Source organism: Aethalodelphis obliquidens, unplaced genomic scaffold (assembly GCF_003676395.1).
Source record: "Aethalodelphis obliquidens isolate GAN/ISIS:26980383/991018 unplaced genomic scaffold, ASM367639v1 scaffold112, whole genome shotgun sequence".
Taxonomy (NCBI): Eukaryota; Metazoa; Chordata; class Mammalia; order Artiodactyla; family Delphinidae; genus Aethalodelphis; species Aethalodelphis obliquidens.
The window spans coordinates 149,950-168,924 of NW_020838056.1; the positions used below are offsets into that span (position 1 = coordinate 149,950).

The 18,975-nt window shown below is 50.3% G+C and overlaps 1 protein-coding gene across 15 annotated transcripts in view; it reads right to left on the reverse strand.

Annotated features, from left to right (window-relative positions):
- Positions 1–1,243: 1,243 nt before the first annotated feature.
- TRAK1 (trafficking kinesin protein 1) overlaps positions 1,244–18,975 on the reverse strand; it is a 104,199-nt gene continuing 86,467 nt past the window's right edge. For 5 of the 15 annotated variants that reach the window (XM_027097098.1, XM_027097092.1, XM_027097097.1 and 2 more), the window contains 3 exons: positions 16,987–17,322; positions 7,322–7,424; positions 1,244–4,081 (listed from right to left, as the gene is read on the reverse strand). In XM_027097098.1, the coding sequence (XP_026952899.1) occupies positions 3,283–4,081; positions 7,322–7,424; positions 16,987–17,322 (1,238 nt within the window). In that variant the 3' untranslated portion in view covers positions 1,244–3,282. Of the gene's footprint in view, positions 4,082–6,433; positions 6,525–7,321; positions 7,425–9,609; positions 9,681–14,326; positions 14,831–16,279; positions 17,323–18,975 lie in introns of those variants that run through there. The other 10 variants (XM_027097101.1, XM_027097099.1, XM_027097095.1 and 7 more) reach the window with 10 other exon arrangements.

Sequence of the window (18,975 nt, forward strand, 5' to 3'; positions counted from 1 at the left end):
GAGGGCAGGGAGTCTGGTCCACACAGAGACCCAGGATAATGGTGGCCCTGCCAACTTGTGATGCCATCATTTCAACATGTGGCTTCAGAGCAAGAGAAGAGCAGAGAAAATCATGCATGGACTTTTCTCTGCTCACAGCTCACTGGCCAGAACGAGTCCTGTGCCCTGCCCGCTGCAAAGTGACTGGGAAACATGGGGATCAGAAGGGCCATTTGGTGACACTGGTTTCTCTGCCGTAACCACGCTCCCCTTCTCTACTGGCACACAGCCATGCAGACCTTCTCTCTGTTCCTCAAACACACCACATGCTTTCCTACCTTTGGGCCTTTGCACCAGTTGCTCTCTCTGCCTAGACGCCCGTATGCCAGATCTCACATGGTTGGCTCAAATGCCACCTCCTTGGAGAGGCCTTTCCTGACTGCCCAAAGTAGCCAGCCCATCTCTCACGCCAGCCTATTTCAATTCTCTGTTGAAATAGGCCTTATTATGCCATGTTGGGGGTCATCCCTCTCTTATTAACAGTTTCTCCATGAGAGAAACTGATCACTTATCATCATGTCCCATAGATGTTCAAAATATATCTCCCTCAGCTCATCAACCCTAAGGTGTATTACTATTCCCATTTTACAGGTTAAAAAAATGGAGGACCCAAACAGAAGTGGCTTGCCCAAGGTCACACCACTACCAAATGGTAGCACCTGATTGAAATCCATGCCGCCACCACCCACTACTGTTTGCTTGTGTGATTTCACTGCTCCCAAATATTAAGGTGGCAGAAAATTTTATTTTATCCTTTTGTTCTCCATATGGCGATCCTCCACTGTGCTTGGTTTTTAAGTCTCAACAAGTTCTATGGAGGGCAATTTGGCAACATCTATCTGGGAATTTATCCTACAGGATATGTGGATAAATGTATGTGGAAAATTACATATACGCAAGGCTTTTTCATTACAGTGCTGTGAGAGCAAAAATTTGGAATTAACTTAAAGGTCCAAGGGGGTGTGTATGTATTCACAGTGGGCATGTGCACGTGGTGGAGTAGTATGCAGCCCTGAAAAGTGAGAAAGAGCTTCAGGTTCTGATTGGAAGGTTATCTAAGGGAATGTATTACATTAAAAGAAAGGTGGGTTACAACAGAAGTATATGACTTTCGTTTCAGTTCCCCCAAGAGCTGCATACCTTCAAGTCTTTCATAGAGATCGTCTCCTCAATGAAAAGAACAAAATACAAATCAGAATAGCAGTGTGCTTTCCATCATTTGAACTTATTTTATTGGTACTCACTAGCAAATAAAATTTAATTGTTGATTTTGGATGCATTACAACACACTTTTTGGTAGTGGGTGCACAATGTTGATCATTTATTAACTATACTAAATACTGCAACCTCCGAATTGTTGATTTTTACACGGGTATTTCCTTTATGATGATGGGTGGCCCCTCTCTCTGAATACATAAAATGGTCCGTTCCATCCATGGTTTTCATATTCCTTTGTTATTCTACCTACGGCTTTAAAATACATTCAAATAAAAAGATATAAGTTCCTCGCAGTGAGTGCACACATACCACAGCGAGGAGCGTTGAAAACACAATTAACCAACACCCTCGTGTTCAGAGAATAAATAGCATGAAATCATGGGACCAAAGCTTGCTCCTGGGGACTTTCTCGAAGTATCTTCAGTGGACGTAAGGTCACACTCACTCAACTGAAGGATACGTCTTTTGCCAAGGGTGGCGGGAGGAGGGTAATGGGGGGTGCAAATGACAATTTCATTTTCCTATGGTGCTATCCTTCCATAAATGTCTGGAAGAAATGGCCACAGAGCACCGTGATATGCAGTGCAGTCCTCAGATCAGAATAAATAAATGACCTGCTTGGATTGGAAAGCCGCAGGCGCACCGTGACCGAGCTGGAGAGGACAGAAGATGTTTGTTTAAAATACAGCACACACAAATAATAAATAAAAGTTTGAAACTGAGTCAGTGACGGCGATGGGACCAGACTCCCTGTCCGTTCATGGTTCTTCTCACAACACCTCTACCTTTTCCTAAGGATGAAAAGTGGCACAAGGACACAAAGGGCTTTTGGGGACCGCTCTGTTCTGAAACAAGAGGGCAAAACGTGTTCTGAGGGCATCGAACGGCTGCAGAAGAAGACCACAGACATGAAAGCAGGCTCACCAGTCTAGGGTCCAGAACGAGAGGACCGCCAAAGCCTCACTTCTCTGTGAACCAGTCTGGTGTTACCTTTGGCCGTGGTTCTTCTCTTTTACTGTCGACAAAATTTCATCCACCACCTTTCCCCAACCCCCTCTCCTTATGATCCTATTGTTAAAATCGCCTTGGTCTTAATTTGGTTGTGACACTGGGTCCCAGAAATAAGCTGCTATCTCATGAGCGGCTTGGTGTGTCTGAAACTTGTATTTTGGTGTCACAGAACCACAGAGAGAACATTCACTGCGACTTCCCATCTAGTACCATTACTTCCCTGCATATATTAAAAAAAAAAAAAAAAGAAAAAGAAAACAAATCACACAGAACACACAGGGGCTGCCAAACGGGTCAGCAGGAGTGTAAATACATTCTCTTTCAGGTCAGACGTCTGGCCCGACGGTGGATTACAAAACACGGAGGGATGAATTCAGGTTGAAGGCATGAGAAGAAAAAGTCACAGCTCAAGAAAAGAAGTGACCGTCCGTTGGGGCCGAGCCGTGATGGTCTTGAAGAAGCTGGGACCCAAGAAAGAAAGAACAGCTCTCCCATCGTGAAAGCTACGGCAGCTGCACGTGGCAGCGGACGGAGGCCCCTTACGCTCTTACAGGGAGGGTGAGACGAGGTGCCCAGTGACACCAGGCGGCACAGCCACTGTGCTACGTGACAGCTCAGGATGTGTGGCTCCGGCAGCCAGCCACTTCACTGGTTTCCTATCCATGGGATAAGAACGCATGTGGGGGTTTCAACGCTTCTCAAAGGAAAGAAGGAGGAAAGACACCGGGCTGCCCCTGCCCCCGGCCAGCACGGGCCAAGTCCTCAAGAGAGCGATGTCGGTGCTGGGGTGCTTCCCGTGGGATTCGAAGGAAGGGCGGGGCAGATACAGGTCTCCAAGTCCTATGTACACATTTTACAGAGTCTCCACTCTGCCCCCATTAGGCACGAGGTTGATTTGTCCAGCTCAGGAGGGGATGGGCAGAGGAGAGCAGAGGAAGCGTGCGCAGTGAAGGGGGAGGGGAGGGAGGGGAGAGCAAGACTGGTTTCCTCTAGGGGAAGGGCCTTCTCCCAGCCTCACCGTAAGCTAGTTTGTTTGGGGAGTTTAGCACCCATCAAGATGCCCGAGGTGAGCGTCACGGGGGCTTTCATCTGCATGCTGGACCCCACCATGGTGGGGAAGCTGCGGTTCCGTCGGATGCCACTGTTGAGCTGGAGCCCGCCGATGGCACTGGTGACAGTGGGGCATCCAAGGGGCAGGCCCTCAGGTACCAGGCCTCCGGGGACAAGGGCCTGCGTGGGGCCCGGGGGCCCACAGAGGAGAGGTCCCTGGTCCTCAGTCAAGGTGGGGACGTGGGCTCGCCCCGAGTTCACCACTTTGGCCACACCAAACCTCCTAACTTTGTCCACGAGGTTAAGGTTGGAGACAGACACATCGGTCTGGCTTTCGCTGCTCCGGACAGGCTTCTTCTCCCTCACCTCCCTCAGGATGGAGCTGGCTGGCTTGGAAGCCAGGAAGTTGTCGTAGGGAGGGCTCGTGCACTTGAACTCGAAGGAGGGCGGGGAAGACATGGGCGACTGCATAGGCGAGTTGGGCGGGGTAGAGGGGATCACGGCCATCCTGGGGGTGTAGGAGTGCAGGAGAGAGCCCCGGCCGGCCCTGTCCCAGCTCTGGGGGTCGTAGACAGCCGCGGAAATGCCCCGCTCCTTCAGCAGCCACACCAGCCCCAGGGATGTGCTCATGGTGGTTGTGGACTCACGGACGTTAGTGAAGGATTCGGCCAGGCTCAGTCTCCGCGGAGTGCACGGCGTGGCCACCGGCGTGGACTTCAAGTGGCTGCTGCTGCCACAAGCTGGAGTCGGGGCCGAGTTAAGGCTGATAAGAAAGGACAGGTCATTGATCAGAAAACGCCCATGAGCGCCAAGGAAGCAGTCCGTGGCCAGCCGCCTGCAGGGGTGCAGAGCAGGCCTAGGACATGCTAAGGGGCCTCCCCCAGCCCAGGCTCCCCAGGTGCCTCTTTCCATGTCTGCTTTTCCTCTCACCAAAGGGGCCATGGATTCCCCGAAGTGGGGACGTGGTTTAAGTTAAGGAAGCTGCATGTGATTTCCCTCTTTCAGCCCTAGAGGGTGGGTACAACGGCCCCCTTTGCAGGTGAGGGAACTGAGGCTCAGCTTAGGTGACTTACTCAACGTCACACTCAGCTACTCAGTGGAAGACCCTGGATTTAAACGCAAGTCTGAGTGACCCCAAAGATAGGGGAGGAAGGCCTTCAGCAGAGAGGCTTTCTGTCCCTACCAAATTTACTCCGATTCCTGCCCTCCTTCCCAGTAGCCGCTTCCCTGAGGCAAGACGTTAACCAGGGCTACGGGATATGAGAGTTTATCCTGGGAATGGCCGAAGCAGGTGGGACATCTCGGTGGAGGACCCTAGGGTGATGGAGAGACAGAGGCTGCAGGTGCCCATCAACTCAGCAGCAGACCCGGGCCTCCTGACTCCCACGACAGTGTTCTTTCCTCTGCACCCTGCTGCCCTCTAGTCCTTCTCCCGTGGGTGCCCAAGTCCACCTTGATGAGTGGAGTTATTGGGACAGAGCGAGCCACGTCACGTATTATCAGATCTGCATCTATGGAACCACCTAGAAGAAGGCCCACTGGGTGTACGAAACCTGGTTACTAAAGGAAAAGTGGAAAGATTCGTCTACTCATGTCATGCTGACTGAGGACCCACTATGTTCCAAAAGCTGGTATCCAGCAGTGAGGGAGTTAGGGCAGAAGGTATAACAGAGAGGCAGCAGCGGGGAATGCACTGCTGTCTGCCTGAAAACCAGGAGAGATCCACTTTTAACAACTGCTTCAGGGATGGAGTGAGGCCACCCAGGCACAGAGGCCCTGAGCTGCTGCTGGATGAGCAACTGAGCGGCACAGAAAACACATCCCTCCTGACGGTCTCATGAGATCTGCCCTAGCACCTGCCTAAGGACGCAGCAGGGGCTGCAGGTGCCCCTGGGAACAGGCAGCTGGGTGGTCTGTGGGAGCCGGGGGATAGAGCCCTCTCTCCCCAGCCTGACAGGGTACAGGCCACATACCTTGGACAAAGCACCAACTTAGGGAAAGGGGAGGAAGGGGATGGGCTCTGGAGCAGGTCCTTGGAATGAGTGGAGCAGGGCCCCCTCCTGCAGGAGGGACAGGTCAAGGGCAAGTACAAGCGGAGGCATCACTTGGCTGCACACTCAGGTGACCTCACCACTGGCCAGTCTGCACAGGGTGAGGAACCCAGAACAGGCCTGTCTCACACAAGCTCGGGACTGGGGATGCTGGTGGGTCGGGAGTACTCAGAGGAACGTGGGATTAGAAACCACAGCAGATTCCTAAGGTTAAAAGGTGGATTCTTCAAAAGGCACAGGTGGGGCTTCCCTGGTGGCGCAGTGGTTGAGAGTCCGCCTGCCGATGCAGGGGACGCGGGTTCGTGCCCTGGTCCGGGAAGATCCCACATGCCGTGGGGCGGCTGGGCCCATGAGCCATGGCCGCTGAGCCTGCGTGTCTGGAGCCTGTGCTCCACAACGGGAGAGGCCACAACAGTGAGAGGCCCGCGTACCGCAAAAAAAAAAAAAAAAAAAAAAAAAAGGCACAGGTGGAATTCTACAAAATTGATCTACAAGCAATAGAGGGCCCCCCAAAAATCTGGACTTAAAATCTTGTTCACAGAGCCATTCCTAGGGAGATTCTCTATTTTGTTTCAAGCTGCCATTCTTTCAAACTCAGGTAAAAAGCCTTTTCTTACTACTGACTTCTCAGGCTTTTTCATCCCTGACGAGGCCAGAAGGACTTAGAGAAGAAGGCAGGAGTGTGGTGCCAAGTCCTACGGCTACAGTCAGAAGGGCACCAGGATGCCAGCCTCTCCCAGGGCGAAGCTCTGTCCAGTGGTTTTAAACACGATCTCTTCAAACATAAAGCTGAGGGATAGGGAAGCCGGGTTCTCCAGAGGCAGGAAGGGAGATGGAGAGACAAGCTAAAATTTCGAGGTCCCCTTCCGGTGAGAACCTTGGTTAGACCTGTATTAGTGCTGGCACTCGGAGTGACTGGGGCATTTAGACAGGTTAGGGGTATCCGTTGTCAAGGCCGAGTTAGCCAGGCACAATCAGAGACATCCACGCCTACATCGTGGGTTAGTGGCGGCCACGCGTGCACACACAGCTCCTTCACGGGGCCCTGCTGGTGGTGTTCTCACCCCCTGCCTCGCCCGCGGGCTCACTCTCTGCCCTACATCTGCTCTCAGCTCAACGGGGCCTGGGGCTGCTTCGTCGTCCTCCTCACATGACCTGCGGAGAATTATTCATCATTGAAGGTGCTCCTTGGGGCAGCTGCTCCCTCCGAGCTGGCCCTGCTCGCCTCTCTCCCGTAAGTTACCTTCCACTCACCCTGCCACCTCGTACCACAGAGAAATCAGCTGATGGGGTCACGCTACCACGTTGGGGGAGACCACTTTCCCTTTTACTGGAAGCTCTGAAATCCAGCCAGCAGACTGCCCCCCCCCCCAGGCCATACAAGTCCTCTCGTCCTATGGTACCAACTCTTATCACTTCTTGGAGGTGCCCAAGGGAAATGGACCACGCTGGGCATGTGGTTCCATTCAAGTTTTATCATTTCGGTCATTACAGGGTGGCTGTGATGCATGGCCCCTGGGGCCATCGCCAGAGGCATAAGTGCTACCACAGGGCTCAGTAACTCCATTCCGTGAAAGAACGCGTTCTACTGACAAACTTCGGGGCAAAAAGCCAACAACTTGGACTTAGGGGCTGTGGTAGTGCCCTAAACTTCAGCTGGTTGAGAAGGGACGTAAGAATCTTCCACGGCCAATAAAGGAGCAACTAAAAGTGGGTCCAGGTCTCTCTATCTGCGCTGGATCTGAATCAATAGGGGTCTTGATTCAAAAAGAAAGAAAGAAAGAAAAGAAGATGGGACTCAGAACAGGCGACTGCAGTGCTTGGGAGATGCTTCCACTGGCTAGGGGTAGATTTGAAGGAGCCTCTCTACTTTGGCTTTCCTCAACGTTAAGTCTCACAGGGAGTGTCTCAACCTCACCCCACCCTGCCCACCCCCCGGCCGGGTCCCTTACCTTGGTGTGACCCGCGTGAGCTCGTCTGAAGGGTGCAGGATGCGACAGGTGGTGAAGGTGAAGGTGGAGTTTGTCTGTGACATGCACTTCCCAGGGTGGTGGGCTAAATCGGGGAGGGGGGGGGAAGGGAGGAACAAAATATAGTCCTTGCATCCAAGTACACCCATGAGAAAAGTCAAAATCCCGCATGACCCTGGACAGATGCAAGAAGCGATGGGCTACCTTGTGAACTGGATCTGGGCGAGGAAGGTGAAACGCAAATGTTCTGGATCGAAGGTGGTCCCTCAAAAATAACCACACTTTTGAGCACTGGTGTGCAGAGCATCGAATTCCAGCTTCCAACCCAGTCCAGAAAGGGTTTCCCATCAGCGTTCTTTGGCCAGTAGTGGATCCAGTTTGAAGGGCTAATGGGCCCTTGGGGGTAAATTTGGGTTCCCTCCTCAGAGGTCCAAATCGGCTTCCTTCGTTTGTTGCTTTACTTTTCTTTTCATTGGCAAGTAGGTGCCAAACTCTGCCAAGGGGAGGGGAGAGGTGCAGGGCAGGGAGGGGCACTCGCGCCTGGGAACAGGGCAAGGCTCACGGGCTCCCTTTTCTGTTTACACAAAAAGGGGCTTGAGGAAGCTGGCTCCACTACTGTCTAACTGTGGTCGACAGGGAGGGAGATGGGGCCTCAGCTGCCTCAGCAACAACGTGGCAGGAGTCCCAGGGCCTGGGTTCTCCGTGGGGCTGAAGTCCCAGGACCTGGGCTGGGCTGACACACAGCGGTGCAAAGCAGCACCAGTCCCCCGGGGCTGCTTTCTTGCCATCTCTAAGGATGTCTGGTTTCTGATGAAAATGAGACAGAACAAGTCGTCCTCAACTTATTTCCTCTGAAAGCTCCAAAGAGTTGTTAAGGCAGCTGAAAGACTAAGATCTGGAGCGAAGTAAATCACAGAAGCGTTAGGACCATGCACCAGAAAGCCGGCAGGGGATAAGGAGGAACAGAGTCTACAGGAGACATCATGATTGTAGAGGTCATCCTCATTCATAACTCAAATGTAAAAAAAGAAGAGAGAAAAAAAGGAAAAATGATGCTGCTCCCAATAGCATGCAAGGTGAGGTCTGGGTCGGCCCCCCCTCCCCACCCACTCCACCCCTGCAGCCTCTCAGCCCCCAGAGACCTCCTTGGGAGACAACGGATTAGGATATCGGAGGCCATGAGCACGCTGAAGATTCGAAAAGCTGGAACTAGAATCTTCTAGCTCTTTATGGCAAGTTTTCTCTCGGATTTGACAAAAAGGAAAAGGAAAACAAACCAGAAGAGATCGGTGCCCCGAACCTACAGATCCACACACGGGTGATTGTATCTTAAAACAAAAAGAAAAGAAAAGAAAAAACTAGAACCCAGATGAAACAAACAAACAAAAACATATTGGAGACACGCAAATTGAAGGCAGGCAGGACACAGCCAAGGCACAAAAATGGTGGCGGTGACTCAGGAGCTACGCAAGGCTGGTTTCCCGATTATTGTGGTCCAATCCATGTCTTTGTGTCAAGGAAGGCTCCCGTGGCCCCTGGCATGGCAGCCAGCACCACGGCCACAAGAGCAAACTGTCAGCCACTGGGAGCTCCAGGCAAAGCAGGAGGGGGGTGGAAAGCACACGTAGAAATAGCCTTTATGCATCTTGGTTTCTCGAGCAAAAAAGTAATGGTTTAGGAGCTCAGATAATTGAGAAATGACTGCAAGCAAAACAAAAATGTTAGAAGCTATGAAGAAAAGGCAACCAACCAATCACGATTCTCTGATTGCAATAAGGTCTAGAAGCAAAAGCAACAAAAAACCTGAGAAAAGCATTCCGAATAACAGGCGTGAGGGGTTATTTGGAAGGGAGGAAAGAAAAGTGCAGTAAGTAGAAGTAATTAAGACAGAACAGTTGAAAGAGAGAGAACATTTTTTTAAAAAATCAAACAAAAGCAAGGCTTGATTTAAACTTAGAAGTGTACCCCATTTAAATAAATACATGGCCAGAATATCAAATCAAAAGGTCACACGTGTTCACCTTCTCCACCCCATGACATATCGGATCTTCAATCGCAACAGTTAGTGTGAGATGGACATTTTAGAGAGACAGTTGCATCAGCAGAAGCAAAACCCATCTTATTGCAAATGGGTTTTGGGAATAGGAAAAGGCTGCTAAAATTCAGAGGTCATCATTCCCCAGAAGCGATGGACAGCTTTAGAAGACCAAGGAAAATCAACAACAAGGATCAAAAGTGCCAAAGCCAGAGGTTCGGCCCCTCCGCAATACCACTGGGACGCCTGGACCGGCCAGCTCTCCGAGTCACCACTGCCCACCGGGCCGCTGCAGCATCTCCCTTCCTTGGGACACAACACAGAGACAGTGAGTCACCCGAGGCTCCTTGAGCTGCTGGGGGCTGATTCCTACAGTTCTGTGAACAGGAGAGAGCAAATTCCCAAAGCAGGAGGCACTGACAGAGTCTTCTAGGCAGGGAGCAGGGGCTCAGTGGGAGCGCTCACTACTGCAGTCACCACAGCACCCCAAAGCCCTGCCTTAGGTGCTGTGGGTTAACCGCATGCTGCTCGCTTGGGGCCTCCAAGGACAGGGGTTTGGGATTTAATGTTCTGACTTCCTACTTGATTCTCATTCCTTTTCTCGGTCTGACTGGAGGACTGCAGTGTCGTGAGCCAAAAGTATTAACACTGACCAGTACTTTCATCAAGTATTTTATTTAGGAACGAACTTGCATTTCACGCCCTCAAAAGACCCTAACCTTTATTATTTTTCTTTGTTCCTCCCGCCGTGGGTTCTGAAACTGGTACAAAATTCTCATCTGTCAAAGAGAACCTTTAAACTTAATTAATCCTTGATTATTCAAGACCGTCTACGTTGGTGAACTGCCTACAGGTAGCTACCGTGTAGATTTTTTGTACTTTAAAATGTGCCACGCAAGCACACACCCTGCAGCCGAGGTGGGGTCTCGGAGGGCTGTATAAGGAGGACAGTGCCCCTGCCCACCTGCACTCTGACCGACCCCGGTGTGCTTTCTGCCCAGAGCAGGTGCACTTGGTAAATGGCTCTGACTGGCTGTGCTCCTCTGGGGGCACATGGTGCCTGGTACGGACTGGAAAATTGGGTGCTTGGGACCTTGCCGCCAGTCGTGAGGGAGCCCTGGCCCAGCCCTGAGTCTCCAGTGAGTTGGGGCTTCCTTCTTGGATGCCCTGAAGACCACGCTGGGGATTATCTGCAAGTATGCTACCCAGACCAGGTTGACTGCTGCTTGGGGGAAGGCTCGGGTCTCCAGGGAAGATGGGCAGGAAAGCCCAGGGCTCTTCTCGCAGCCCAGGAATCCAATGGTGAGAAGAGGAAAGAAACACGGATAAGGTTGGGTATACCGGCAGGGACCTGCAGGGTGACTGGGCTCTGCAGCCTGGCCGTCCACGCGACGAGATCTGTTCACACGAGCTCATACATGTCGGTCAATTGGAACGATGCTTTCCTTCCCCCACCCACAGGGAAGGCCAGGCTGGGAATGTGCCGGGGAGACCAGAAACTTCTCTCTCTAAAGACCATCGTAGCATCGTCCTTAGAAGAACCCTCCTGGGAACCCACACAGCTGTCGGGATGCAGCTCACCTACTGAACTATATGGGGAGCTGGGACCTACACACACACACACACACACACACACACACACACACACACACACACGGCTTCCAAGGGGATCTCTGAGGACAGAGGAATGCTGGCCATGCTACACATCCAAGCTATTTTTTGGCTTACAGAAGTAACTTATTAAAATATTTTCTTTAAAATGACAAACCCATCCCAAAATCTTGGAAAAAGGGGTTTTATCTTTGTGACATACTGAGAGCCTTCCACATTCTTTTCCCTCTCTTCATGGGAAGTGGCCAACTTGTGTAAAATAAACAAAATGCCTTGACCTTTTTCCCCTTTTCTTCATTTGAACATGTCGTGTGAAGCTACCATCACACGACTTGGATCTGCTCTGCCATTTCTATAAACTCATTCACCAACACACACACACACTCCCCCCACCTCCTTTAATTCTAGTAGCTGCCACCACAGCAACAGTGGCATCCACCGGCCGACCTTTTCCGTCCAAGAAAAAACAAACCTATTGAAAGTAAAAGCATTGTCCATCCAGCTTAAAGGCATGGCTTGAAAGCCCTGCAAACATCAGCACTTTTTTTTTTTCATCTTTTTACCAGCTTCTAATGACTTTGTTGTTTTTGCTCAAGGAGTAACCACAGTGGAGGTGGGACGCGTATCCTTGCCTGTCAGCTACATGCCCTTTTTTTTTTTTTTTTAAAGCAATGTTTTAGAATTCTTCCTAAAAAACTAAACTCTCAGGGCATAGAAAAATGCTCTAAAGACTTTTTCTATCACTTCTTTATATAACTCTGCATGTGAATTTTTCTGGAAAAAAAAGTTCTATGATGAGTCCACGTGGGAAAAACTCCATAAAACCTTTGTTTGCCGTGTGCTTCACCATTTATATAAATGCTGTTTGGGATTAATTTGGCTTTAACAAGTGTTTTTTTCTGGGGGGGGGGGGTTGGGAATCAAGGGCAGTTTCAGATACAGCAGTACAGCTTCTTTTCTTTTTTTAAAAATAAAAGTGATATTAAACTACACAGTATTACAAGATGACATTTTTAAGCCCTTAGTTCCAGGCTTAACATGGGCCTGTGACTCTTTTTCTCTGCTTCTTAAGCATTTCTTTTATACAGCCCCTGTCTGGGCCTGCAGCTCTAGGGACCCCTGAGTCCCCAGTGCAGACATCCAGCCCATAGGCACTGGGGAGATTTCTAGCACAGAGATTGTGAACCACATCACAAGATCTCTTCCTGGTTTCTGTACAACTTGTGTTTCCTGCAAAATTTTTAAAAATAAAAAGTCTACTTGTCCCCCTACACCAAGCTGTCTACTCTGTTTCATCTAAAAAGTGACTTAACAGAGGAACAATCTCACGGAATGGCAAAGAGAGGACCAGAAATTCCCTCAGGTGGCCCTTGGGGTATCTTCAGGAGATAAAATGACTTAAAAAAAAAAAAAGATATATTTATTTATTTTTGCCTGCGGCAGGTCTTAGTTGCAGCACGCAGGATCATTGTTGAGGCATGCAGCATCTTAATTGTGGTGCCCGGGCTTCTCTCTAGTTGTGGCGTGTAGGTTTTCTCTTCTTTAGTTGTGGCGTGCAGGCTCCAGGGTGCATGGGCTCTGTAGCTGTGGCCCGCCGGTTCCAGAGCACATGGGCTCTGTAGTTTGCGGCACGCAGGCTCTAGCTGAGGCGCGTGAACTCAGTAGTTGTGGCACGCCAGCTTAGTTGCCCCGCGGCATGTGGGATCTTAGTTCCCTGACCAGGGATCGAACCCATGTCCCCTGCATTGCAGGGTGGATTCTTTACCACTGGACCACCAGGAAAGTCCCAAAATCACTTTTTAGAACGCTGTTAAAATATCAAAAGGGCAAACGCAAGAGGCTCTTTGGATTCTTCGGATGCCAACAAAGCTGGACCCTGCGCCCTCTGCCTTCATGTCCGTCCTGTGGCAAACAGCAACAGGTGTGGGGAGCGGGCCTGGCTAAGCGGCCGCAAGTCCATCATCCAGCTAGTGCTACCAGAGCCTGTTCAAGAGCGTACTTCTCCCGTGCGTCAATAGGCGGCGCAACTGGACAGCTCACCGGAACCTCAACCCGCACCCACGTGCTACCTCAAGGGCCCTCCACTTTATAAGAGGCACTGTGCAAACAAACGCCCACTCAACAATCCAAGTGGGTGCGCCTTGGAGCACGGCAGTGCCCTCCTATGGTTTTCAGAGGTGAGGTTCCACAGAAAAAGCGACTCCAGCAAGTGGGCTTGCTCTGGAAATGTTAAGCAGGGTTGACTCCGAGCTGTTTGGGACGAGTAAATTATGTGATTCTTCATTCATTTCTCACTTTGGGCTGCACTGGCCTGGTTCTGGTTTACTATACATTTTGATGCAAGAGCACAGGGCTTCCTCAGCATCTCCTAACACAGGGGCGTGAGAGCAGACCCCAGCTTTGTCCATAATAACCAAACTCCTGTCACTGCTACACACCAGGGTGGGGTTGAAAAGTCTTCTCATTAGAGTGGGATCTCTTTGTCAACTCCCTGGGTGGAGATAAGAAGGAACCTTCCCAGAGGGTCTGTGAATCGAATGTATCAGACTTTCCCTTCTACCTTCATCAGGTCCTCACGGCCAACGTTCCCTCACAAGCCCCTTTGGGTCCTGCTTCTGCAGTGGGACTGACAGTGCAAGAGGATGCCCACCCGGGGCTTTGCTCATACCAGCCCCTGCCCCAGAGGAGGCTGGAGTGATACACAGTTCCTCGAGCTTTCTGTCTGCCTCCTTTCAACCACCAGCTGTTCCCTTCTCTTCACGTAACCTCTCCTGAACAGAGCCTGGACCTACGTATCAAATAAGCAAGCTACAAAAGAAGCTAGTTCCTGGCTTTTGCTTCTGGGGGCCCAAGTGCTGCAGCTTCAGGGATTTTCAGGGGCACTTTTGACCAAATGTGATTTTTGCCTTCAACGCTCAGCCTCAAAAATGACACACAGCTCCACTGCGGCACCACTGCCAGACAGGCTGCCATGATTTATCGGAGCCTGTTTTAGGATATTTCTCCCACTGGAAATGGTCTCCATGTGTATGAGCATTAAGTAAACTGACCTCTGCTTTCTTCTGTGTTGCTTTAATCCTGCCTCTGTCTCTCCTTTAAGAATCAAGGCATCCACGATAATTCACCTGGACTGTCCATCCAACCATCTGCTGACCTAACTGTGTGACTTTAAACTCGGACCTTAATCCTTTACCACACGCAGCCTCTTCTCTACACATAAATACCTAACATTCAGAACACTGGCAGTACGAGATTATGTCTATTTCTGATAAAAGTGCACTTTCTATACGACTTAATACATAAAATATACTACTGAAATAAAGTAAAACTGTAATCTAAAAATTGTTTTACATAGTCCATTTTAATCATCTAAATTATTTACAAATATAACAAGGATTTATCCTCTTTAAAGACACGGGATTATAAAAATCAAATAATGACACAATAATATATTAAAATATATTAATAAATATTTTTCAGTACTCAAAATGTTTTCTCCATGAGAGCAGGCTCTAGACAAAAGTGCCTAATATACAAGTTTTCCCAATTTCCTCCCATAATACCAGTTGTTACAAAAGAAAGGTTAATCACCTTCTGTCTTCAAAGGTTCTCCCTACTAAGTCTTGCCAGGCAGATGGCAGCTCCTGGAACTGTGCTGTTTGGCAACAGGAAAGGGCAGACCAAGGCAGGAACCAGGCCAGCAGGGGGTACAAATTCCAAGACAGAGGAAGCCCCAGGCTTTCCCAATGAAACTTATCTGTCTGCCTGTGACTCCAAGATTGTGTGCGTAATGCCACTCAGGGTCCCCGGGATGATGTATGTAGAGTGACGTGCTTCTTACATTCCTAGAATCAAAGTGGTTCTGTCATTCCCCACAGGGAAAAAAGAGCCAGATCGTTGTCCGTGTCTTTCCCTCCTGCACTGAGCTTTTATCAAGTCTTACCCAGAAAATAAGCTCGAAAGAACCTTTGCCGAGATGATCAGACCTTCCCTAAATTACCTTCAGCGATCTATATAATTCTTTCTGGTTGCACGCTACCATTGTGACTCCTCTGTAGTTTCCACTGTACGTCGGTGTGCCTCTCCTCCAAGTTGCTGGGATGGATTTGCTGCAGGTTTGAGGAAGGTGGGAAGAAGCAATGGATACGCCTTTGTGTGTGGTAAGGAAAGTGGTTAGGACTTAGCTCCTCATAACTGGTCCCCTTGCTCCCTCTGTCCTCAGAGAGATATTCTTAGCTGAATTGATAAGCTTTAGTCCTTTTCTACAACTTCTCCAAGAGAAACCGAAGGGTGCTTCTTTAAATTTACAGGATTCACCTTCTAATCCACCTGCAAGGCTGCAGGGAGGGGTCACCACACTCAACACGATGCCTGCCCCTTCAGCCACAAAATTAGCAGACACAGTGTCTCCTGTACCACGGTCTGCCTTCCGGAGGGGCACCAGTGCCGAAGACACAGGGAGGTAACAGTACCGGAGGGAAAAGGGTTCCTTTTCTTAAGTGAGAAGACCCTAGATAATGTGCATTTTCATTCCCTTGCAAGCTTAATCTGGTAACTCAGTGGCTAAAAATTAAAATAAGACATAAATAAACCCAGGTGCTAAATTATCCTTTTTACTTGATGATACCTCTAAAGTTCATGTCAAAGAAAAAAGAAAAGTTCCTTGGCCAGAGGTGTGTGAACTTAGCCAGGGGATGGGAGACACCACCATGAACCTCAGCTCTCTCCTGCCCTGTACTCTATGGGGGGTGTCGTACCTCTCAGGAACGAAAATTATCAGTCACAAAGATGAACGGCCTCTCCTCAAATCTGGTGGCTTGGGAATGTCATGAGGATGACGACATTGGGTTAATTCATCTTTTTCTGGGTCTCTCCCCTCAGCCCAAGCAGCCAGGGGGTCCAGGAAGTCTGGGGTAAATAGTAAACCACGTGACCCTGTGATGCCAGGGCCCTGGGCACAAAGCTTTTCATCCCAGTGAGGCCTAGGATGTGTCATTCTGCAACCTCATGGTCATATCTTTAATATTGGGGTGAAGGGAGGTGGGCACAGAGATCAGCCAGTGCTCTTTCCAGATCCATCTAGAGTTCTCTCTCTAAAAAAGCTTACTGACATCCTCTCAGGGTTTGCTGGATTAAGGAGTATTGCTAAAACACTTTAAAAAAAATCTGCTTTGGGGCTTCCCTGGTGGCGCAGTGGTAGAGCGTCCACCTGCCAATGCAGGGGACACGGGTTCGTGCCCCGGTCCGGGAAGATCCCACATGCCGCGGAGCGGCTGGGCCCATGAGCCATGGCTGCTGAGCCTGCGCGTCCGGAGTCTGTGCTCCGCAATGGGAGAGGCCACAACAGTGAGAGGGCCCCGTACCACAAAAAAAAAAAAGAAAAAAAAATCTACTTTGAACACATGTATAAGCTGGAAAGAAAACACATACGCCTTCACTGCAGTTAGGAAAGGGAACAGGCTGATCTATGAAGTGATCTCTGACATCCTGAACACTTTCTGGGCTTCTTCCAATTTTAATGCATCGTGTAGGTAACAGATCCTCTCATTCACCTTCTGAACGATCCAGCACTCATAACTGCCCCTAAAACTGCCCAACTCAGCTCAGCTCAGTTTGGAAGTCACCAGGGGACCCGAGAAGCTGCCTTTTAGACATGGGGAGAGAGCCAGAACAGGAAGGGGGAGCTGATGCTCAGGGCGGGTAGGGGGCAATAATCCACTTCTTTTTAGCAGCCTTTCCTGCTCCCCTTTAAGAGCCCACCGGGCCATGCACCTCCAAGGTGGGCAGGGAGCCACACCCATTTGTTACAAAAGGAGGCATCAGACTCTATTAAAAAACGGAACCGCACAGTGGGAACGCTTTCATCATCACCCACACAGACGAGCAGAAGCTACAGACAGAGAGCCACTACGGATGGCGCTTGGGACAGAAGTGAGAATGGCCCGGAACTCTGCCTCCGGTAGAGATGCCAGGTTTACAGGAGTGATCGCGATGCCCTCACCAGACCCCTCCTCCTCCTCGGCCGCTGGCGGCTCCTGCATCTCCTCTGGGAAAGCCTGAGGCCGGCTCGGGTAACTTCTGCTGCCTGAGACAGTCACGCGTGCTCGGGACCTCTCACCTGAGGTCTCTGGGTGCTGAACTGGCGTGGAGGTAGCTAGGCCCGGGAGGGAAATGTGGTCACCTGTGTCATCTTCTTCGAAGTCGTTAAGGCAGTACACTTCGTCCAGGTCAACGTCCAGCGTCCGGAAGCCCTTGGTGACCACACCAGGCCGGGGGTCCAGGATGCCCCCGAGGTGAGGCTGGGCCAACTGCTGCCAGTGGTGAAGGGTGGCAGAACCTTGCAGGAGAAAGGGCAGAGGGGGCGACAGGGAGAAGAGAGGGTTAGGACGGGGGTCTAAGCGGATGGCTCTTCACCACCCTCCAGTGCGGAGCGTGAGCCCCAGGGGGCCCTGGGTGCCACAGGTGGACTCTGGTAGGGACACCCATTGAGCTTCCCTTGCCCCTCCTGCTGTGCAGCAGGTGCTAATCCCCTTCCATGCCTGGAAGGGGCACCAAGTAAGGAGGAAAATCAATTTTTTTACAAAGTAAAATTAACGCCATACTATGTGACAAGGATGTTTGGTGACAAACTCTTTATTTTAATCAACTGATGTCAACCCCCAAATCCAACACAGAATCACTTTAGAAATAGAAGAGGAAAAGATAAGCGAGGCAAGCACAGAAGAGGGGTGGGAGGGGGGAATGTGTATGGATTCTATACCAAGTACACACAGCTGGGAACAGGGAAGACAGAGCAGAGGCAGAATAAGACGATGTCAAACCAACTCTAGGACCCACAACAAGAGAAAAGCAAAAAGAAATTAAAGGAGCACACAGAGAAGTGGTGGGCACGGCCGTTACCTCCTTTACCTAGGTTTTCTGTATTCCGCCAATAAGCCTGACAGGCTGCAGGCTTTGGGGAGTGGGAACTGGCTTAAAGAGACGTGATTTAAGAACACATAAGTCCACACAGAGGTCTGAAGCAGAGGAGCCCATCTCCTGGCTGACACCAGAGCCTGGGACTCGGATGACACCAAGCAAGGTCTGTAATAACACCGGAGTGCGTCCTTGAGGACCTGGAAGGTAAACCCGGTGCTCCCAAAGAGAGGTGTTCCAAGACCAAGTCTGCTTAGGAAACTTCGGTTAAGAAGTGTATTTACTGAGGCACTACATCTCAGAACCTTTAGCATGTTACTCTGTGCCGGGATTCTGCCCAACCCACCTGCTAGAGCAAACCTTCTCCCCCTTAGGACACTTAATACCCCTCACATGGCCCTGGTACTGTGGGTGCCCCGCCCGTGGGCATTCTATCCCCATTCCACAGATGAAGAAGCTAGCCACACCAATAACATTCCACGCTCAACAGAGAGACTTTGAGAACAGTTCTCAATGAACTCCCAGACACTCACTGTTGGTTGCCCGAGGGCATCCTCTGTTGGGAGGGCAAGAATCCCTCCCGACTACCAGCATGCCCTGGGGAACGTCAGAAAGGGGAACCAGGGATGCCAGGGGCCAGCAGCTCAGGAGTCAAGATGAAAGAGAAGTGAAAGGCAGGCAAGCAGGCAGTGGGGTCAGGAAGTGGTCCAGGAGTGTAACTGAACTCCCCGACCCTCCGCTGTGCCCAGTGAGTGCACTGCCTCCAAAACACTGCTGGGAAATAACTCTTCATGGGGCAGTCTCGGCCGAGGAGTCTTGAAAGGATTTTGCAAATGGGCAATTTCAAATCCACTTAAAAGAGAAAACACTGTACACACTTAGGTGTCTCTCCCGGTTTTAAGTGTCCCAAGTACGATAGCAATCTACGTAACCCCAACCTATTGAATATAACTAGAAAATACTCTAAATGCAAAAAAGAAAAGAGATGCAAGGTACATATAATGAAACAAACCGGTGCATGGGATCCTGAGTCCCAGGTGCCACGGCACTATTTTTTAACAAGCTATCCTGTATG